Raw genomic sequence first — 22,213 nt, forward strand, 5'->3', positions numbered from 1 at the left:
CTGTATGCCATGAAGAGGAAGAGAAAGATTAGGAGAGTGAAGATGATGATGAACACGACCCATTCGGTGGGTATGTGTGGCTTCTTGTCATCACCTGAAAATCTCAAGTCCCTTCCAGACTCGATCAGTATCCATACAATAAAGCCAGCACCAAGCACGAGTGCGCAGGATAAGAATGCAAGTCCTATAACAACATTTTTATCCTTTTCCATCTGATCACAAGAAAGGGTACACAAACCTCCAATAATCTGAATGAATTCTTCAATCATTCCTCGATTTTGTGTGTTATAAAGGATACAAAGACGATGGGCAGCACAATCCGCGATCCAGCGAGTCATCTGAATTGATGCTTTGTATCTTTAGCATTGATATTGTAATCTATACAGTGCATGCGTATGAATATCATGCAACGGTTTAATTTTTTTATTATTATTATATTTGTTTAAAAAACAAGAAAACAAGGATTTGACATTTAAGAGAATTATTGACATTAAATGATGCAAATGATATAAAAGTACTTCCTTTGGTTGAGAAAAAATGTCTTCAGAGAAATGAACAACTTCAAGGGGCTCAAATCCTTTATATGAAATCGGAAATATAGGAACAACTTGAGATTATCAGTACCTCACGAGTCATCTCCAGTGACAAGAATATCAGTTACATATATAAGGATATGGAGACAAACCTGTCAATGCTGTCATGGAGACAAACATAAGGACATGGATAGAACCTGTCATGGAGAATTTATTGAGTAAGACGGACAATAACTTGGAAAACCAATTTCTTGAAACCCATTTCAAGCCATATAGAGATATCTTAATCTCTAAAAACCTATTACCTTTAATCCAAACCCTAAAGAGAGAAACTGTTTTGTACAACGTTTCCACGTGCTAGATCTTACTCATTAGAAAATAGTATGGATCCAGAAGTAAATAGTATAAAATTATGATTTCATGTGACTAAAAACATATGACAAATGATGGAATAGACTCCTATAATTGTAATTATTATGAGCATTGGACTTTTGGTAATGGTGCATGACACTTGGTAAGGGCTTAGTTAAAAACCCCTAACCAACACCCTCGAATCACACACTACCTGTAGAAACTATCTGCAGGTAAAAAGCATGCAACATATTTAACTTGTAGTACCCTAACTAATAACTAAATCAGCATTAAATGTTAAAATCAAGTAATAATGATAATCTTAATAATTGATTTTAAATTTAAGCCTTTGAGCAATTAAAGATGGTTAATCTTTCTGACAATTTGTTAGATCTTTGGGTGCATGACAGCTAACTATAAAGTCTGGGTAAGTAGTGACTTTCAATTTTTCTCTCAAATTAATTTCTAAAATTCAGTATGTAAGTTTCATGATTCATCCATCAAATGCCTTAATTTTTTGGTTTTTATTTATTTTATTTATTTTTCATTTTTGGTTTTAAACTTGTCGATCATTTCTTTTGCTTAAGAAATAGGCATGATGAGTAAAACACTCGCAAACGAGAGAGACAGAGACAGAAACAGAGACGGATGTGGAATAAACTAAATAAACATTCTCTAGTAGCATCATTACATATTGGTGAGTTACTCATTCAATGCCACTCTATTCCTCCTAATGTGGTAGAGCCCACCCCTTCCCACACTTCATTAACGCCTACTTCTTCATTGTCAACACCTTCCATGTTGCAGTCCCACCAGCCACTACCATTTGCATCTGCTAGCAGAAAATATTAGCATATCTTATAAAGGATTGAGGAGAAGACAATTAAAGAATTTTACAAGAAAAAGAAAAGGCTTCATATGATCTCATGAAAGCAAAGCTCTACTTTTTCCCCAACTCAATTAGAAATTTATTTAACAAAAGATTTGAAAAGGCAACATGTAGCATACTAACAGTGATTGTAAAGAGGGCTCCGCTTCTTCTTGCTAATAAATCTTTCTTGCCTTCCCTTTTGCTTTGGTTTTGGATCACCTCCAAGAACTAACAAATGTTTTTGAGCAGTTTGTTTCTCATCCTCACCTAATAATTCACATAAAAGGAAAGTCATGCTCTGAACCCACAAACACAATTTTATTGAATGAGAAAGATGAAAGTGGGAAAACTGAAGACTATTTACAGCCTAATTTAATTGGACGCCTATCATGATCCTACAATTCCACATGAACATTTGTAGAAAATACAGGACGGATGATGCCTTGACCTCATTAATTTATTTTATTTTTTAATATATTTTCCCCACACGATTCTTTAAATTACAATTCATCATAATCGGTTTATGCATTCTGTTGAAGGCAAATACACTGCAGCAATCTGTGAAACAATAATGAATTCCTTCTGATTGCCTCATATACATTTTGTAGGCAAAAACCCAGCTCAACTTAGTTTCCTAACTTAAGAATCTTAAACTCGTTTCAGGTCTGGTAATGTCCAGATTCTATATGCAAACTGCAACAAAACACCAGATACCGATAGATGCAGGGGTCCTAAACTCTAGTCCCCTGCTACTGGAAAAGGAATTCCAAACTTATATTTTAGTTTCTGCTGACCTTTTTCTTTAACTTAAAGGGAACCACTACTTTTTGGGACAAGTAGTGATTTAACATTATATCAAAACACGTCTTAAATTCAAACCTGACTCTACAATTTACCTTCATTTCAGTTAAATTACACGTGACATGCTTTACTTATTGAGGGAAAGTATTATAATATTAATTTAAATGATTATGTTCACATTTTCTTATCAATTTAGACTTTTAAGACAAGTAATGATTTAACACATACACACTAATATTCACAAGGACTGCATCTCGTGAGTTTGGACTCAAACTTGAGAGCTCACAGTTCCTAAGCCATGTATCTCAACATTCAAACCAACTTTCTGCAAACTTATTTCGACTAGGTTGCACAACTATATTCATATAACCTATTAAAGCAACAAAGTGAGAGGCCAAATAAAGGCATTTTCGTAGGCCTGGTTGGCTTGTAGATTACTTGAGCGACCTAAGCATGAAAAATCTAAACAAGGTTTTAAACTTTAGAAAAGAATCAGTTATTTGGGGCCTCTTTCCCAGCACTGATATGCTTCCATGAACTTGTGTAGTAATAGCTGATCATTTGACTGTGAATGCCATCCTACAGAAAGTCAAAGCAGGTAAAATCTTACAAAACCTCAGTAAGCAGATACAGGGAATTGTGGCCCCAGCACCTGCAATTTTTCCGTATCACCTAAACTTCGAATTAAAAAACAGGGGGCGATCGGTGAGGACTTGTTCAGAAACAGTAAAAGAAAGAAAATTTGCCACATAGACAAGTCAACTCTGACATCAAAATTTAAACTAATCCCAGATAGATTCTTAGAGTTATCTTCATATACATTGTTGGCTCATTTTGCTACAACTTAACTTGTGTAGCTGATGGTTATTAACTTTAATTCTATAAATATCTCAAGCAAAACAAAATGAACTACTAAACTCTTTGCTTCAAATTGGACAATACACGATGAAACTAATGCTCCATTTTCTAGCAGAAAAATATGCTATAAAGTAAAAAGTATACCATCTGGGTTTTTCAGATTTCAGTACCCAAAAAACTACACTCTCCACTTGCCTAAGTATATAACAACCATTTGACTTATTTGATGTGAGTTTTTCTTTTCTTTTTGTAAAAGTTATAACAAATGGAATATGAGAAAGAACAGTGGAATGAGAGAGAAATAGAAGTTTGGAATTAAATGAAATATGTGAAAGAAGAGCGGAAACAAAGAGAGAAGGAGATACAATATTATCAGAGTGCTTTGACCTTAGAGACTTACGTCCACCATTGAAAAGTGTTCTATAGAATCTATAGAATCATAAGGTTGTGTTACATGCTCTATTTATAGAAAATGTGGTAGCCCGTAAGGAAGGCTAGACAAGGTAATCAAATCTTAAATTTGTTTACAGAGCTATAAGGGAAATGAGTAATGCTATATGCAAGACTCATATCTCTCTCTTATCCCTCCAAAGTTGATTTGCCTTTTAAAATCACCATTTAATTTGAGAGAAAAAATTATTGAATTTTGATCCAATGATGATTTTAAAAACTAAAACACCTTTGGGGGGATATGAGTTTATAACATAGCATTACTTAAGGAAACTATATCAAGGCTTAACATGGAATTATCCAGATTTCAAAAAAAAAAAAAAAAAAAAGGAATTATCCTAAATATTCTAACAATTTTTTTCCTTTTTTTTTTTGCACCCAAAAGGAAACCAGAACCAAATAAAACATAGTATACAGTTGCTAGTTTTCTATTTGTATACTCTAGTTTTATTGGAAACCAACTAAAGACTTAAATCACGAACATAGAGAAGTAACTCATAGCATATTGATCCTGAATCATATGAACAAATTGCTTTAAGTAATTAAGATAAGATGACAAACCTTGAAATGGGTTTCTCCTTTTTCTTGATTCTTGTACCTCATCTATTTTATGACTTTCCACTTCACCAACACTACAGGAACCTTCACAATCTCCTTTCTCTTCACCAGTATGCTTGAACTGTTCAAAAAACACTTTACCAATGACAAAGTTTGGCTTTGCTTCCCCACCTTTCTTTGCCTCACTGCACCCATCAATGGTGCCGATTGATTCTATTGGAGCCAGCGGCGATGAAAATGGCCTTGATTTTCCCTGTCACAAATTATAACCTTAGATTTCAAGTTTCAAATTCCAAAATGGAAAAAAAAATTGCAAAATTTGAAAATAAAAATATAGATAATAATACTCTGTTCAATTTCTCAGAAAAAAATTGTTATTCAAAAGAAACTAAAAGCGTCAAATTTCAGAAGATTTTTGGATTCTAGTTAAATTCTACATACTCAATGCCCTATTGCTCATATAACACACACACACACAAACATTGCAGATAAAAAAAATAAACAACAACTACTAAGTTTTTGAATTGCTATTTATGAATTACGACTAGAGATATCTAAATCCTTAACTAAACTTCGCCTAATACAACTATGCTGTTCGTTTACTTGGCTTATCCAAATCTCATCAGAGCTCCTCACATTTAATTTAGAGAGAGAGAGAGGGAGAGAGAGCAGCCAGAATCTCATTTTCGTTTCTTTTCCCCTCCATTTTCTCAGAGCAACCAAACGGGCCAAAATACCTCAACTGTTCTGGGTAGCACAGAAGTAGTGAGCAGCTTCCGGTCGAGGAAGTCTGCGAACGACACGCCTGAGCCCTTCTTCGAAGCTTCGCTCTGAATATCTTCTTTAGAATCACTCGATCTAATCCATTCAACAAAAGTGGACACCCCACATTAAATTATAATCAATCAATTAACCGATTAAGAACTAATTTAATAAAAAAATAAATTAGGGTTTTGTTTTGGTACGATTTAGAAGAGCAAGAAAGGAATGACGAAGCGATAGAGCGCTGCCCCAAAGCCCTAATTGAAGTGTGTCCAGAATTCATTTCTCTGTGCCTTCGAAAGTTCAAAAAATAATTTCTTCGCTTTTTGTTTGTGAAGCTCGGACGTAGTGTTTATTTCGTCCCATTTCTCTTATTTAGAGTTTTGGGCGCCAAAAGTTTGAAAATTTTGCGAATTTCCATGAACATGTAACACTTTCGCGGTTAACACTTTAGAGTTTCCATTATGAATGAATTTTTCCACAAATTGAGTTGAATAATTTATTCAACTCAATTTATTATAATCTAATAATATTATTTAGTAGATTTTTATATGACTATTATACAATTGTGAAAATATGATAGGATTAGGATCGTCTACAAATTACAATTATTTGTCCGAATTTAAAATAATTTGATATGTGATTGTGAAATACTATTTATGGGACCCACTTGACCGGATAAGTGATTAGGCTGTCCAATTTTTATTTGGTCAAATGCTTCTCACAAGTGGTCTCTTACAATTACCTGTTTCAAATTCGGACAGATAATTATAGACGATTCTATTCCATATAAAAATAGCCCATTTTCATTGTCACTTCATCCCAATTGTATGTCAGTTGTATAGCAATTTATAAAGGAAAATATCATTACTCTTATATATGTCTCTTATTAATAAGGCTATAAATTATATTTTTCTCCTATAATACTGGCGTGACAGTCCCAACTAATCATTAGATTAATCCTCGTTAAAAAAAAAAATCGATTGTTGGATGTCACTATTGTGTCAGCATTATGGGATAAAATTGTGGTATATAATATTTCTCTTCTTTCTTTCTTTTCTAATGGCATGTGAGATATATAATTTTTTAATAAAATTTCTCCCAACTATTATTAAAAAAAAAAAAAAAAAATAGTTATTTTTCACATACTTAATGAATATATGTCAATTTTATAAACTGGAATTGAGGAAATACCCTTAGTCCTTAGAGCACTCCTAATAGCTTATGTATTTTTCAATCTATAATTGCTAATCAAAATTCATTTTATCTAGTTTAACTAATGAGTTTTAAAATGCACTATACATCCGATTATGTATTCTTAACTCTATATTATTTTTTTATTATTTTTCATTAATTTTTTTCATTATAGTATTTTTTTTCCACGTGAGTCCTGCTTGATAACTCCACTACTTTACATACTTTCCCTTAGATCTCCACTAGAAAGGAAAAAAAAAAAAAAAAAAAAGGAAGAACGTCGAGTGGTGGCGGGAAAAAGGAGAAAAACAAAGCGGAAAAGGTGGAGATAAAGAATAAAAAAAAAAAAAAAAAAAAAAGGTGAATAGTATAACTCTAATCGTAGAGTTGCACTATTTATGGAATTAAAAAAAAAAAATCTATTATAGAATTGGAATACATAAGCCGATGAAGTCTTATTTTAGCACTTTTGTTATCTATTATAGCTTAAAGTTATAAATAGATAATCCATTAGGAGTACTCTTAGACACTAAAATATGTACGAGTTACACTTAATAGAAATAATAATGTAGCATTTTTTTTTTTTTACTAATATTACAATCGAAACCCACTTGGCATATGAGAAATAATGAAATATGTTTGCTGGAAAATATGTGTTACGGCATTTAAGTTTGGAAAAATATACATACCATCATTTTTAAACTAACACTCAATTTGTAATGTTTTCTTAAACTAAAGATTACATTAATCATCTTTCAAACTATCAAAAATTTACAATATGCCCTTCTTGTCCCGCAAAAAGACAAAATTATCCTAAAAAAATTATTAATACAAAAATACCCTTATATATTTGAGAAAAATAAAACTTAAGAAAATTATAAATCCACCCATCTTCTAGCCTCTTTTTAAAATTTGTAGTTTATAGTTTTTTTTTTTTTTGTTTTAAATATGGGTATATTTTGTTATTTGAGGTACATTGCAACTTTTTTGTAATTTTGGAAGACATTTATGCAATGTTTAGTTTGGGAGGGACATGGCAAATTGAGTATTAGTTTGAGGGAGCATGTGTACTTTTTCCTTTTAACTTTTAAAGAAAAACTTTACTTACCCTACGTTGTTTCGGTACTTTTGCAATCGTACCGTCAAAGTTTAAAAAGTTACAATGTCATATCGTCATGTTTAAAAACTTTGCAATGTCACCCCTATATTAAGATATTTAATAAATTTCAACGGAAGACACCAAAATATACCTATTTTTTTTTTTTTTTTTTTAAAAAAAAAAAAAAAAAAAACTTGTTGACTGACCCACGGCGTGGATGTGGAGTGGGTCACTAAACCTCCACATCCACGACCATGGCTTGGGTAGCATGTTCAATAATTATTTTTTTCCCTGTTTTACATTTTTATGTTTTGTTTTTTTTAAAAAAATAAAAATAAATTATTAATTAAGGGTAATTTTATCTTTTTATAAAGCTTACAAGGGTATAAAGGTCATTCACCTATATACTGTTTGATTTGACCCTAAATTTTGTATTAAAGCAATTTTTTCAAGCACGGTCACGTTTATAAAATTATAAAATTATAAAAAGAAAACAAAAATAATTACTTCAAATTATTTTTTTTAAAAAAAAATCTAAAATTAAAACAATTTTTTTATTAAAAAAAAACCGGGTTTTTCCATTTTTTTTTAAATAATTTTCGGTTATTTTTTCCTTTTTAAAAAAAAATTATTTAGTTTTAGTTAATTTTTTTTCCCAAGTTTTTTAATGACATTTTTGTTTTTTTTTTTTTTTTGTTAGTTTTGGAAAATATTGACATTTTTTTTTTTTTTTTTTTGTAGTAGTTTTAAAAAATCATTAATACAATTAATAGTTTGTAAAATATTGACAATTTGATGTTAGTTCCAGGGAATATATTTACTTTTCCCTAAAAAGTATCTTGGTTTTGTAAATTTAAGAAAAAGATTTAAGGATATGCTCTTAATTCCAAAGTGAAAACGAATTCTCAAAAAAAAAATGGTTAAATACAATTCACCTCCTTGAAGTTGTCGGCCATTTTCAATTTGACTACTAAAATTCAAAAAATTGCAATGTACCTCCTCAAAGTTGCAAAAAATTTTAATTTAGGCACTCCGTTTGGTTTGATTGTCAAACCAGACGGAATTTTGACCACTCCAAAACGACATTGTTTTGCCCTTTTAGGGGGTGAATTAAAATTTTTAGAAACTTTGTGGGGTAAATTATAATTTTTAACAGTAATTGTTTACATTTTTTTTTTAAAAAAAAAAAAAAAAAACCTTCAGCCACCCCAAGGTGCCAGGGGTGGCCGCGGGCCACCCCTATAACTCATCGCAGCCACCCCTAAATTCCTTTTAGGGCTAGCCAAAGACCACCTCCAGCCACTGTGAGTGGCACGTGGCCACTACCAGTGGCTAGGGGTGGCCAGGCTACTCCAAAGGGGTGGCTGCCGGTTGGGCAACCACCCCTTAGTATTTTCCTTCTTTTTTTTTTTAAGTAAATATCTTTATTTTATTTATTTTTATTATATTTTATAATTTTTTATTTTTAATGGATACGTGTTAGCTTTTTATTAGGTGTCCCCAAAATGGCAAAACGACGTCATTTTAAAGTGGTCAAAATTCCATCCGGCTTGACAGTCAAACCAGACGAAGTGTTTGAATAGAAATTTTTTGAAACTTTGAGAGAGTACATTGTAATTTTTTAAACTTTGATTGCCAAATTAAAAATGACCAGCACCTCCCGGGAGTGAATTGTGTTTAACCCTGAAATAAAATATGGAATGACTTGCGTCCAAGTCCAATAAGTTGACGCAAAGCATAAAAAATTCAAAGATGTTTACTTATAAACAGATAATGTGGGGGTATGTGTTAAGTGAGGTCTAAACTCTAAACAGATACTGTGGGCCCGTGGGGTATGTGTCTTTTTTTTTAGCATAAAAAATCCAAAGATGTTTACCGATGCGGGGTAGGGTAATGCCTGAGTGAAGCAAAATTTTTAAAATTCATCTGAAAATTTTGCTTCTTCGTAGCGTTGCTACATAGTGTATGAGTGTGTGGGGTCTAAACAGATCCTATGGGGTATGTGTCTTTTCATTCCTCGTACTAAGGCATCAAGTTCCTTCGCTAGCAAGTTAAGAGCTTATTTGGCAAAGAAAATGTTAAATTTATAATACCAATACAATGACTGTACAACAATCCCTCACATGAGGGTGGGTCCCACATACTGGGGCCCACCCTCATGTGAGAGGTTATTGTACAGTTGTTGTATTGGTGTTGTACAAGAATCAAATCCCTTTGACAAATAATTCTAATTATGAAATATTTGTTTAAAGTAGAAGGTGATTGACGTGATATAAAGTATAAAAAATTTTAAATTATTTTATAAAAGGATAAAAAAATTTTGTTTTATAATAATTTTTTTTATTTAGATAATAATAAAAAATTATTAATGTAATATAAAAAATCTAAAAAAATACATATATTATATTTAACTTTATTTAAAAAAGGAAAAAAAAAAAAAAAAAAAAAAAAAAAAAGAGAATGAAAGTTAACTTTTGCCAAAAAAGTTGTGTTTAAAACTTTTGCTGTGCTCTTTGTGGGGTCCATATATAGATAGCGTTGCAGCTGCTTCAAGATGGTTCATAATGAAGGCAAAATTCGTTTGCCAAAAAATGCCGGCCAGTACTGTCTCTCTTCCTCTAACTCTCATTTGCAGTCCTTTCTCTGAATCGCTGTGAGTTTTCACAAACAGAAGAAAAAAAGAGGACAGGAAATGGACGTTACTACCGTCGACGTAATGCCGGAAGAGTGCATCGCCACCATAATTTCCTTCACATCCCCTCGCGAAGCTTGCAGGGATTCGCTAGTCTCCCGGATCTTCGCGTCAGCCGCAGGTTCGGATCTCGTGTGGGAGAGGTTTCTGCCACCGGATTATCAGCAGATCATTTCTGAATCGGTTTCTTCGGGATCATCGGCATCATCATCCTTGAATAACTTATCCAAGAAGGATCTTTATTTCCATCTTTGCGACAATCCCATCCTCCTTGGCAACGGTAACAGGGTGAGCAAAAGTCACACTGACTCAGTAGCTGGTTATATATACGTGTAATAAGTTTTTGCAACCTTTCCGTCAAGGAAAGGATATATATATTGATTTTGCATGCTTCGAGAAATACTCTATACCGTTTCACAACAAGTTAAGCTGAATAGATCCCGAGATTGATCGGTAATTCTTTTGAAACTGAATTGATTGTTTTGGAACATATGCTCCGAATACCTATTAATATAGCTAACTGCTAAGACCAAATTATTAATTAATAGGCCGGTGTTTTCAGACAGAGTTGAATGATTTTTATAATGCTTGGATAGGGTTACATATTGTCATTACCGAACGTGATGATTTTGGCTTACTATTTTCCAGAAAGTTGATTTCCTAATGATTTTCTTTAAATCACTATCCTTGCTGCCTTGCTGGCTTGATCTTACGTGCTTTGGGATTCCTGTAGAGAGAATCATAGTTTATATGAAATACATACATTTGATTTGAGATCTTCTTAGTGCCTTGTTTTAAAATGTTTTTTGTTATTAAAATTTAAACCTAAGAGGTACTGCAAAGAGTTTAGTGGTTTCAAAACGTGCGGTTTGAAAAAATAACAATTTCAAAATGCAATTAATAAATACGTTGTGTTTAAAAATGCAGTTAGCACACTGCACATCCAGTTGGGGTCATGTCTCATGAACATGTGGTCACTGGCCGGTTTGAATCTTTCACCATTTCTCTTCTCTTATAGTCACTCACTAATAAAAAAAAAAGGTGTGGTTCATATGTTTGATTTTATTAAATTTGTCTCAATATTATTGAACTGAGAGTCTGTGATGTACTCATCTATTCTCTCTTTTCCTATCCCTACTATCCTTTTGTTGGTTTGTATAATAATTGGAATGGCGATTGAACAGAGCTTCGCAATAGATAAATTGAGTGGGAAAAAGTGTTACATGCTGGGAGCGAGGGAGTTATCTATAGTATGGGGAGACAATCCGCAATACTGGAGGTGGATTTCTTCAGCTGAGTTGCCAGTTTTAGCCCAGTCCAGGTCTCTCTCTACCGCTCTGTTTGCGTGTTTGTGCGTGCATATGCATGCTTGTTTATCCTTTTTGTACATAGCAACTGTGGGGGTAATATTCTTGGTGTATGAAATGTGCAGATTCTCGGAGGTGGCTCTTCTTCTAGATGTGTGTTGGCTTGAAATAAGAGGTAGAATTGAGACTAAAATCTTGTCCCCAAACACAAAATATGGCGCATACTTCATATACGCTATTGCAGATCATAACTATAAGCTTCACCACGCGGTGAAGGTGTCCATTAGCTATGAGAATGAAGGTAATGCTACCAATGCTTATTTGCTACCAGATACACCAGGAGGACATGATGGACGACTTCCACGCAAGAGAGAGGACAAGTGGTTTGAGATTGAGTTTGGGGAATTCTTTAGTGGCCAAGTTGGTAGCCTGGTGGAAATGCACTTGCTGGGGACTGCCGGTAACTGGAAGTCTGGCCTTGTGGTCCATGGCATTGAGCTCCGGCCAAAATAAGAAAGGTAAGAGAAATGGTTTTGCAATTTATGGATTGGTAGGGTAGTTTATACTTGATAAGATGTGTGTTGTACCGCTTGGTGTCCAAAGCTTATGGTCAATGAAGTTCTATAGATTATGATGAAGTCAGTTCCCTCTCTGCAAAGGTTAATCTGACCATGCTTCTTACACACACACACACAATGTTTTTGAAGTTTCATGATTTAGAAATGATTCTTCCTTAAAAGTGTAAGGCTTGAAACTATCCATAGACTATAAGGAAGTCTCACCCCTGCCCTCAGCTATTAACTAGCAATGCTATAAAGACACACAGCCAAGGCTGAAGGAGTTGCAAGCCAACATGCCAACAGTTCCTTGCTTTTCCGAACTGTTGCTGGGCTTTCTTTACGAAAACACACAATGAGTCGACTGCAAGAGCATATTATCATCTGTAGGGCCTAGTGTTCAATCGCACTTAGTGGCACTAAAGTGCAATTTGTCAGAGCAACAGATTTTGGATAAGAACACTTGGTTATGTATCAAGCATGTTCTATATAAGTCTATACAATATACGAATTGAACTAAACAATTTAAATTTTTCTGCAGGAAAATTCTGTATTCAGTGCATGGCCAAGATCTGTTGTATCTGCTTAAAGGTATTGTAGGTTTATAAGAGGACAGCAGCTCTAAAAAGATCAAGTAGTTTTTTTGACAAATAGAGTGCAATTATTATAATTATGAAGTTTTACATTTGTATCGTGCTATAGATGTGAGACCTTTATTATTTGTGTTCTTATGAATCCTAACTAGTTAAGATCCATGGCTTCTTTTCTAATTTATCGAGGGACCAACAACAAAGAAATCAATCCCACATTCCAATCTCTAATGCAGTGTCTTGGGTAAAACTTGCAATCTTAATACTCTTAGAAGTTACGTTTAGTATGTGGAATGACTATTCTATTAGAAAAAATGAATATCTTTTATTAAGAATAAAATAACATTGGTGTATGATAATGATAGAATTCTTATCATATACTTTAACCATTTCTCTCAATTTATAATATGTATTCTAAAACTATTCAATTTCACATTCTTCTATTCTCGATAAAACCTATTCATTTTTCATAGAATAGTCATTATGCGTATCAAACGTATTCTTAATGCCATTAACATCTACAAGCGTCCATGCTGTCCATCTTCTCATGCTTTCAACTTAAGTAAAAGAATGTTTATCATTGGCATGATGTCATCGAATTGGCATGATGTCATCTGAAAATCTCAAAATAATCTTCACTTGTTTCAAGCACGCTCGCATCCAAATTTAGTAAGAAACAAATTTGTGTTACCTATGCGTCGGTACACCATCATAACGTTTTTTACCACAGCCGCATAGCCAAGCATTTCTCGACATGACTAGGAACATATTGATAGAAAACATCATATGCAATAGAAATTACTGTGCAATTGAAAAAAAAAAAAAAAACTACGAAGCTGATTGAATCTTTAAGAGGTAAACCACTCTTTCATAATAAAACCATGTCCCGTCAACAAATATGTATGCCGGCCGAATCAAAACAAAACTAACAAACACAAACCATCATTTGTATAAAAAACCAAGAGAGATATGTTTCATGTACATCTATTTTTTAAATCAATTATTGAATGTGAGTCTTACAGATGCAATGGTTAGTTTAAAAATAAGTTACACGAGAGATGTACAAAAATATATATATAAAAAAAAATCATTCCTCAAACTTAGAAGCCCAAAAGCAAAGAAGACAATTAAGTCATCAAAAACATCACATGCACAAGCAAACATGTGAAACGACAAAATTTGGATTGGGCTTTTTTTTAGTGCGATGGGATGCATGCTCATTTCATTTAGCCCAACAAACTTGCCATTTAGAGCAGTCCTGTTTTTCACCTACCCATTACGTCGCACCCTGCCCAAAGGAAGGGATGGTGTCGCAAGATACCTTTTTTTTCTTTTTCTTTTTTCTTTTTAAATAAATAAAATTAAAGCTTTTATTTTTATTTTTTAAGTTTTTATTATTTTTATTTTTATTTATTATTTTTTAATTAGGCATAGGACGCATGTAGGGGTGGGCGCGGGCCGGATTTGCATGTTTTTCATAACCCGCCCCGCAGTGAACGGGTTTGAAAATCGAGATCCGCAACCCGCATAGTGAATGGTCAACCTGATGGGCCTTGGGTAGTGCGGATCGGGACGGGTTCATGCGAGTTTGGGTATTCCTCTTCTTTTTTTTTTTTTTTTGCCCAAAACCAAAAAAATAATTTCAAATCTTGCTAACCCAGTTCAAAATTTGAAAATCCCAATTGAATCAACCTCACTAGCAAATAAGAAAAAGAAGAAAGAACCAAAATTACCAACAAACCCAACTGTTTTTTTTATTCTTTTTTGTGATTGTAGATTGAATGGGTATGCGTATGTGAAAATGTAGAGATTGAAGTGTATATGAGAATGGAATAAGAATAGAGATGAAATGGATAGTGCAAAACTGTATTGAATGAAATCAAAGGTACACAACCTGGGCAATTCGTGACTCTAGTAGTGACTTTTATAATTTTTTTGGAGAAAATTTGATGAAATCAAATGCACATCCCTATTCGTGACTCTTATAATTTTTTGGAGAAAATTTAATGAAATCAAAGGCACACCCCTTGTCATGACTCTTATAATTTTTTTGGAGAAAATTTGATGGTACGAGTATAAAGGGATTGCGGGGCGGGGCGGGTGGGAAAAAATTTAATACCACAACCCACCCCATAAATCACGGGTTGGCATATTTAGGATCCGCATTTTTTTAGAAATGTCTTATATCCGTTATTGACAGGGCGGGTTGGTGCGAGTTCGCGGGTACGGGCGGGTTTTGCACACCCCTATACGCATGCATGTCAACTTCTTATAGGTATTGACGTGAATTTCTGTCAATTTTTGGATAAAAGTTTGGACGAAAGTACCATTAAATGACGAAGCCGGCCATTGTTATGGGGAGGGGCCAATTTTTATTTATTTATTTATTTTTATTTTTTATCCTTCTATTAAAATGCTAAAATAGAGAGATCAAAGTATAAATGAAAAATATATTACATTTAAATATTAAACATTAAATTTTATATGTATATTTGTTCTCATAGGTTGAGGCTTTCTGTTTCTACTCACTTAACATATAATGAAGAAAAAATCAAAACTCAAATACTTTTCAAGTAGATAGAAACTTCTTAGTTGTGTTGTTTTTGTTTAATCACGCATTTATTTAATATTTTAACACTCATTTTATGTAAAATATTTAATTAAAATAAGAATTTTAGAACGATAGTTTGAATTTATGACATATGCTCTGATTTCATATTAAGTTATTAGTTATTCAAAAAGCTTAAAAGAAAAAAAATAATAATAATTTAATTAATGTTTGAATAGTTTTAGCAATGACATAATATGTATACTCAAATATTTGTTTGGCAAATGAAAGTGAAAATACTAAAATCCTTTCTCACATGCATGCCTAATTGATTGGGAAAATAAAGACACATGAGTCATGAAAATGTATATGGTTCACTCTGATGCAAACTTCTCTCTATTTTCAAGAGATTTGTCGTACTGCGCATATTTATTCTTTGTTCAGCAAAATAATGATGAAATGGAAAGAAAGAGCAAACCAGAAAACAATAGTAATTGAGAGAGAAGACGGAGAGGCCCACAATGATTTTTTTTTGAAGCCCTTCTAGTCGGCACTGTATCATTTAATTGTCTATTTATAACTTTAAAAAACGAACTGTATTTTTCAAATTTAAAAAACGATATGTTTTGAGCTTTATTAAAACTATGCATTTTGACAAAAAAAAATTTAAAATAATCATTTTCTTCCTTCTTCTACCTTTCTTTTGACCTACTCCTTAGTCTTAAACACATAAACAGAAATTGACGGCTGGAAGGAGAAAAAAAAATTGGGAGGTGAGGATGTGTAGGGCCCAAAAAAAAATTAAATCGGAACTTCCATGCCTTGAAAGGTCACTTTAATTTAACTTTGAAGTGATATCTTCATAAAAATTATCGATCATTTGGCGATCATTTGGACGCGGAGTCAACCTTTTTTTCTTGACGAAGTCGGAGTCAACGATTGCTCCGCTGCATTCGAAACTTCCCAACACCGTATTCGAAACTTCCCATTCGCCTCCTTAAGAGTAGAGCCGTAGAGGCATTGTAAAACCAACACAATTCATTTCCAACACAAACCCAGCACAATTCATTCCCAAACAGAAGATCGAAGAGAAGTGGAAAGGAAATGGATAATACGATCGACGCCGTACTGCCGGAAGAGTGCATCGCTGCCATAATTTCCTTAACATCCCCTCCCGATGCGTGCAGGTATTCGCTACTGTTGGGGATAAATCCCACTCAACCCGATCCAAAGAGAAGATTCAAAAGTCAAATAGGTCCAAACAGATAAGAATAATGATCATATCAGAGGTTTAAGAAGATATCAGATCAGAAGTCTAAGAAGATACTCAATTAGAAGTCTAGTAAAGGATTGAAGTCCAATTAGAACTCGGACAGCAGTTCTAAATCAACAAGGAGCAGGAGTCCTAATCCAGGTTTGACTCCACCTCTATGCCTATAAATAGGCTCATACCCCAGGTATAAACTAAGACTCAATTTTATGCACAAAACATTATTTTCTCACAGAAGCTAACTTAGGCATCGGAGCGGGACCCCCGGAAGGGTCCCTAGGTTTTGTTGTTTTGCAGAGTTATTGAGAAGCGTGAAGAACATCAAAGAAACGTGCAGATTCACACCATACCGGAAACTGTACCAACAGTTTGGCGCCGTCTGTGGGAACGATTATTCGTTCCTCATAAAAAAAAAGAAGATCCAGCATGGTGATGAACACACGTTCCGGAAGCCAGACCAATCGACAGCCCGTGGCCCCACAGGAACCGGCTATTCAGAATAATTTGCAGCCTCCACCGAACCCTCCCCCGGGGGGTGGAGATCAAGATCGCATAGCAGCGTTGGAAGCCCAGATTGAAGACTTAAATGCAGAATTGTTACGCATGAGGACGAGACAGCCCAATCCCGAGATGAACAGGGATGAGCGTGAGGAAGAAAATCACAATAGCAACATTAATCCTCGGAGGGAGGATGACCGTCAAGGAGATCTGAGCAGAATTATTGCCGAGCTGGAGAGAAGGTGCACGGACATGGAGATGGAAAGAAAGGACAAAGGCAGATCCGTAATGGTGGACAAGCTCCTAATGGGTACAGACTCACCCTTCACCAGACGGGTGGCAGACTATCAGCTTCCCGATAAGTTTAAGGTACCCCAAATTCTAAGTTATGCAGGAGACAGAGATCCCTTGGATCACCTAGAGAATTTCAAAGCTCATCTAGACCTTCACGGGACACCCGATGAAGTAGCATGTCGGGCCTTCCCTCTTACTCTTTCGGGGAATGCCCGAGACTGGTTCAGGAAGCTGCCCCCGAATTCCGTTGATCAGTTCAAGGAATTGTCCAAGATATTCCTAACGGAGTTCTTGGCTTTCCGGACAAGGAAGAAGCCTTCGGGATATTTGCTATCATTGCACCAGCAAGGCAATGAGAGTCTTAAGGAGTTTATGGCTCGGTTCAACCGAGAGAAGGCTACGGTCGAAGATCCGACCGAGGATATGATTTTTGCTGCCATTTATCAGGGAATTTCACCCGAGGAGCCTTTGATGAAGAAGTTGATCCGGAAGCAACCGAGTACCTTGCAGGGCCTCATGGATAAGGTAGAAGAATTCATCAATCAGGAAGAGACGCTGAAGTCTATGGCCAGTTCTAGACTACCCCGAGAGACAGCCCCAGAAAAGAAAAGGAAAGAACTCAAGAAAGCTGATTGGGAAGAGCAGAGGCAGGTAAAGAAGTTCAAAGATTACAACTTTACACCTCTCAATGCCGAGATATCAGAAGTCCTCATGGAGATCAAGAGAGATCTGGCGTTTCGGGAACCACAAAAGATACCAGGTGATCCTCCTTATAAGAATGCAGGGAAGTATTGTGATTTCCATAAACAAGCAGGTCATTACACCGAGGGGTGCGTAACCCTAAGGTTGTTAATAGAAGAATTCATAAAGAATGGCAAGCTAGTTCGGTTCTTGGGAGAGCGACGGAACCATCAAGGAAATAACAGGCCTCGGAATCATCAGGACTATCAGCCCCGAGATCAACAGCCACGGGATTATTATCCCCGAGACCGTGCTCAGCTAGACGAAAGGCATCAAGAGAATGCTCCCCGAGATGACATAGAAAGAAGAGAGGACCGAAGAAGCAGAAGCCCACAGCATAGAGAGCCGAGGCAACAGCAGTATCTGCCCGTGATCCCATAAAAAGGACTCTCGGGAATTTCAGGCTTGCTTTTATTTTTTAGTATTTATATTTGCAAAGAACTAGAATTTTATTTTTAATTCAGACTAGACAGAAAATTCCCCAGATTTTGGGAATAAGTATTTTCAGAATAAATGAATAAAGCTGACTTAAGCATCGGAGTGTTCCCGGTCTAGGGACCAGGAACCCGTTGATGTTGTTTCTTTTGCAGGCAAAAACTTCTCGGATCAGTCCTTGCTGAGAAGGAGCCTCTCGGATCAGTCCTAGCCGAGAGCAAGAACAACTTCTCGGATCAGTCCTTGCCGAGAAGGAGCCTCTCGGATCAGTCCTAGCCGAGAGCAAGAACAACTTCTCGGATCAGTCATTGCCGAGAAGGAGCCTCTCGGATCAGTCCTAGCCGAGAGCAAGAAAAACTTCTCGGATCAGTCCTAGCCGAGAGCAAGAACAACTTCTCGGATCAGTCCTTGCCGAGAAGGAGCCTCTCGGATCAGTCCTAGCCGAGAGCAAGAACAACTTCTCGGATCAGTCCTTGCCGAGAAGGAGCCTCTCGGATCAGTCCTAGCCGAGAGCAAGAAAAACTTCTCGGATCAGTCCTTGCCGAGAAGGAGCCTCTCGGATCAGTCCTAGCCGAGAGCAAGAAAAACTTCTCGGATCAGTCCTTGCCGAGAAGGAGCCTCTCGGATCAGTCCTAGCCGAGAGCAAGAACAACTTCTCGGATCAGTCCTTGCCGAGAAGGAGCCTCTCGGATCAGTCCTAGCCGAGAGCAAGAACAACTTCTCGGATCAGTCCTTGCCGAGAAGGAGCCTCTCGGATCAGTCCTAGCCGAGAGCAAGAACAACTTCTCGGATCAGTCCTTGCCGAGAAGGAGCCTCTCGGATCAGTCCTAGCCGAGAGCAAGAACAACTTCTCGGATCAGTCCTTGCCGAGAAGGAGCCTCTCGGATCAGTCCTAGCCGAGAGCAAAAACAACTTCTCGGATCAGTCCTTGCCGAGAAGGAGCCTCTCGGATCAATCCTAGCCGAGAGCAAGAAGAAACTTCTCGGGGGGTCGGATTTAACCCTCGGGTTTTGCAGGTTTTTCAAGATACAGGGAGAAAACCCTAAGGAAAAACAAGAAGGTAATTGGGGGGTAAGATTTAACCCTCGGGTTTTGCAGGTTAGCAGGTTTTCAGAAGGAGACAAAGATCGGGTTTCCTTAGACATGGAATTCCCATTATTCAAGCAAGCTTCGGATAAGGGAATTGGGGGGTAACTGTTGGGGATAAATCCCACTCAACCCGATCCAAAGAGAAGATTCAAAAGTCAAATAGGTCCAAACAGATAAGAATAATGATCATATCAGAGGTTTAAGAAGATATCATATCAGAAGTCTAAGAAGATACTCAATTAGAAGTCTAGTAAAGGATTGAAGTCCAATTAGAACTCGGACAGCAGTTCTAAATCAACAAGGAGCAGGAGTCCTAATCCAGGTTTGACTCCACCTCTATGCCTATAAATAGGCTCATACCCCAGGTATAAACTAAGACTCAATTTTATGCACAAAACATTATTTTCTCATAGAAGCTAACTTAGGCATCGGAGCGGGACCCCCGGAAGGGTCCCTAGGTTTTGTTGTTTTGCAGAGTTATTGAGAAGCGTGAAGAACATCAAAGGAACGTGCAGATTCACACCATACCGGAAACTGTACCAACAGCTACTCTCCCGGATCTTCAGATCGGCTGCAGCTTGGGATCTCGTGTGGGAGGGGTTTCTGCCACCAGATTATCAGCAGATCATTTCTCAATCGGAGTCGTCCGTGTCATCGCTTTTGAATGTCCTGCCCAAGAAGGATCTTTATTTCCATCTCTGCCGTAATCCCATCCTGATCGGCAACGGTAACATGGTGAGCAAGAGGCACTAGCTACTCATGTTTACTAGTTATAAGTTTTTCGCAAGTCGCAACCGTTGCGTCAAGAAAAAGATGCTTTTCTATATTGATATTGCTTTGAGGAATACTCTTGTCATAATCACGACAAGTTAAGCGGTAAAATTCTTTTGAAACTCGGGATTTGGCTTTTAGCTAGGTGGTTTGAAAAGAAAAAAACAAAAAAACTGCAGCACATCTTCTATGTTATGTCGTTTTTTTAACGGTCCAAATCTAAATTGTCTTTTTCTCATAAGATCAATTTATTAACGGTACAAATCTAAATTTGTTTTGGTTTTTGGTGGGTGTTTCGGCTTAGCTTTGGTTTCTCCTATGTACTTCCTGTACACTTTTTTTCTCAATAAAACTTAATTACTTATCAAAAAATAAATAAATAGACCAATGTCTTAAGACAGAGTTGATGATATTTAATGCTTGGATAGAGTTACCTAGTGTCATACCGAGCGTGATGATTTTTGGCTTACTATTTTCCGGAAAGTTTATTTCCTAATGATTTTCTTTAATTCACTATCCTTGCTGGCTTGATCTTGTTTTAAAATGCAATTAATGGGAACTTGATTTTTAGAAATACAATTAGCATTTGGGAAAATCGTGGTTCGATCTTTAAAATCATGCATCTTTTTAAAAAAAACACTATCTCCCACATATTCAAACCGCCATTTGCAAACTCACTTCCAAACAGGACATTTTTCACGATTTGTTTAAAAATGCACTTTAAGATTTTCAAATTCGAATCTTTCACTGGTTTGAATCTTTCACCATTTCTCTTAATCTTGTAGTCACTCACTCAAAAAGAAGTGTGGTTCATATGTTTGATTTTATTGAACTGAGAGTCTTTGTGATTTACTCATCTATTCGATCTCTCTTTTCCTATCCCTACTTGGAATGGTGATTGAACAGAGCTTCTCAATTGATAAATCGAGTGGGAAAAAGTGTTACATGCTGGGAGCGAGGCAGTTATTTGTAATATGGGGAGACAATACGCTTTACTGGAAGTGGGTTTCTTCAGCTGAGTCGCCAGTTTTAGCCCAGTCCAGGTCTCTCTCTACCGCTCTGTACGCGTGCGTGCATATGCATGCTTGTTTATCCTTTTTGTACATAGCAATTGTGGGGGTAACATTCTTGGTGTATGAAATGTGCAGATTCTCAGAGGTGGCTCATCTTATACAAGTGTGTTGGTTTCACATGGGAGGTAGATTTGAGACTAAAATCTTGTCCCCAAACACAAAATATGGCGCCTACTTCGTTTACACTTTAGTGGAAGATCATTTCTCTGGGCTTGACTACCCAGTGAAGGTGTCCATTGAATTTGAAAATGAGAATGAAGGTAATGCTACCAATGAAGCTTATTTGTTACCAGATACACCAGAAGGACTGAATGCACAAGTTCCACGCTGGAGAGAGGACATGTGGTTGGAGGTTGAGATTGGGGAATTCTTCAATGGCCAAGTTGATAGGGTGGTGAAGATGCAATTGAGGGAGACTGAAGTCCTTAACTGGAAGTCCGGCCTTGTTGTCCACGGCATCGAGCTACGGCCAAAAGAGTAAACATAGCAAGGGAAATGGTTTTGTTATTGATTATTGGAATTTCCTTTTAGGAAAAATTTAAAATCAGTTCATATCGTTTTATTGGGCGGGTTGTTTATTTTGGTTAAGATGTTGTGTGTTGTATGTATCACTTGATGCCCAAAACTTACATTAGTTATATATGTTCAATGAAGTTCTATAGATTATGATCATATGAACATTGCAATTTTCCTTTTAGAAAAAATGCAAATTACTTCATATCGTTTCATTGGGTGGGTTGTTTATTTTGGTTAAGATGTTACTTGTTTGTTGTACTTGTATGTATCACTTGATGCCCAAAACTTATATATGTTCAATAAAGTTCTATAGATTATGATCAAGTCAATTCCCTCTCTGCCAAGGGTATGGTGA

General features: G+C 35.9%; 3 protein-coding genes across 5 annotated transcripts; 2 read left to right on the forward strand and 1 right to left on the reverse strand.

Annotated features, from left to right (window-relative positions):
- Positions 1 to 1,513: 1,513 nt before the first annotated feature.
- LOC133861443 (uncharacterized) lies at positions 1,514 to 5,513 on the reverse strand. The gene is made up of 5 exons (XM_062297239.1): positions 5,388 to 5,513; positions 5,160 to 5,280; positions 4,426 to 4,675; positions 1,897 to 2,022; positions 1,514 to 1,716 (listed from the first exon to the last, which is right to left on the reverse strand). The coding sequence occupies exons 1-5, from the start codon at positions 5,465 to 5,467 to the stop codon at positions 1,595 to 1,597; spliced, it is 699 nt and encodes a 232-aa protein (XP_062153223.1). The 5' UTR covers positions 5,468 to 5,513; the 3' UTR covers positions 1,514 to 1,594.
- Positions 5,514 to 10,030: 4,517 nt separating this feature from the next.
- On the forward strand, positions 10,031 to 12,788 carry LOC133858524 (F-box protein PP2-B1-like). 2 transcript variants are annotated; one of them, XM_062294001.1, is made up of 5 exons: positions 10,031 to 10,457; positions 11,354 to 11,490; positions 11,602 to 11,651; positions 11,808 to 11,994; positions 12,575 to 12,788. In XM_062294001.1, the coding sequence occupies exons 1-4, from the start codon at positions 10,170 to 10,172 to the stop codon at positions 11,987 to 11,989; spliced, it is 657 nt and encodes a 218-aa protein (XP_062149985.1). In that variant the 5' UTR covers positions 10,031 to 10,169; the 3' UTR covers positions 11,990 to 11,994; positions 12,575 to 12,788. The 2 variants fall into 2 exon arrangements, with proteins under 2 accessions (XP_062149985.1, XP_062149984.1); XM_062294000.1 differs by having other exon boundaries at positions 10,034 to 10,457; positions 11,602 to 11,994.
- A 3,276-nt stretch (positions 12,789 to 16,064) lies between these two features.
- LOC133872540 (putative F-box protein PP2-B12) lies at positions 16,065 to 22,182 on the forward strand. Of its 2 annotated transcripts, XM_062310099.1 has the most exons (4): positions 16,065 to 16,364; positions 20,044 to 20,233; positions 21,176 to 21,312; positions 21,418 to 22,182. In XM_062310099.1, the coding sequence occupies exons 1-4, from the start codon at positions 16,276 to 16,278 to the stop codon at positions 21,821 to 21,823; spliced, it is 822 nt and encodes a 273-aa protein (XP_062166083.1). In that variant the 5' UTR covers positions 16,065 to 16,275; the 3' UTR covers positions 21,824 to 22,182. The 2 variants fall into 2 exon arrangements, with proteins under 2 accessions (XP_062166083.1, XP_062166074.1); XM_062310090.1 differs by having other exon boundaries at positions 21,176 to 22,182.
- Positions 22,183 to 22,213: the final 31 nt, after the last annotated feature.

This window comes from Alnus glutinosa, chromosome 1 (assembly GCF_958979055.1).
Source record: "Alnus glutinosa chromosome 1, dhAlnGlut1.1, whole genome shotgun sequence".
Classification (NCBI taxonomy): Eukaryota; Viridiplantae; Streptophyta; class Magnoliopsida; order Fagales; family Betulaceae; genus Alnus; species Alnus glutinosa.

Bases quoted from the DNA above. Each gene is read 5' to 3' on its own strand.
- LOC133858524 (XM_062294000.1), top strand. From the start codon at position 10,170: ATGGACGTTACTACCGTCGACGTAATGCCGGAAGAGTGCATCGCCACC. The intron at 10,458-11,353 runs GTGAGCAAAAGT...GCGATTGAACAG, and splicing joins TCCTTGGCAACGGTAACAGG to AGCTTCGCAATAGATAAATT. The intron at 11,491-11,601 runs GTCTCTCTCTAC...TGAAATGTGCAG, and splicing joins CCAGTTTTAGCCCAGTCCAG to ATTCTCGGAGGTGGCTCTTC.
- LOC133861443 (XM_062297239.1), bottom strand. From the start codon at position 5,467: ATGAATTCTGGACACACTTCAATTAGGGCTTTGGGGCAGCGCTCTATC. The intron at 5,281-5,387 runs GTACCAAAACAA...TGAATGGATTAG, and splicing joins CTTTCTTGCTCTTCTAAATC to ATCGAGTGATTCTAAAGAAG. The intron at 4,676-5,159 runs GTATTTTGGCCC...AATTTGTGACAG, and splicing joins TGCTACCCAGAACAGTTGAG to GGAAAATCAAGGCCATTTTC.
- LOC133872540 (XM_062310090.1), top strand. From the start codon at position 16,276: ATGGATAATACGATCGACGCCGTACTGCCGGAAGAGTGCATCGCTGCC. The intron at 16,365-20,043 runs GCTACTGTTGGG...ACTGTACCAACA, and splicing joins CCCGATGCGTGCAGGTATTC to GCTACTCTCCCGGATCTTCA. The intron at 20,234-21,175 runs GTGAGCAAGAGG...GTGATTGAACAG, and splicing joins TGATCGGCAACGGTAACATG to AGCTTCTCAATTGATAAATC.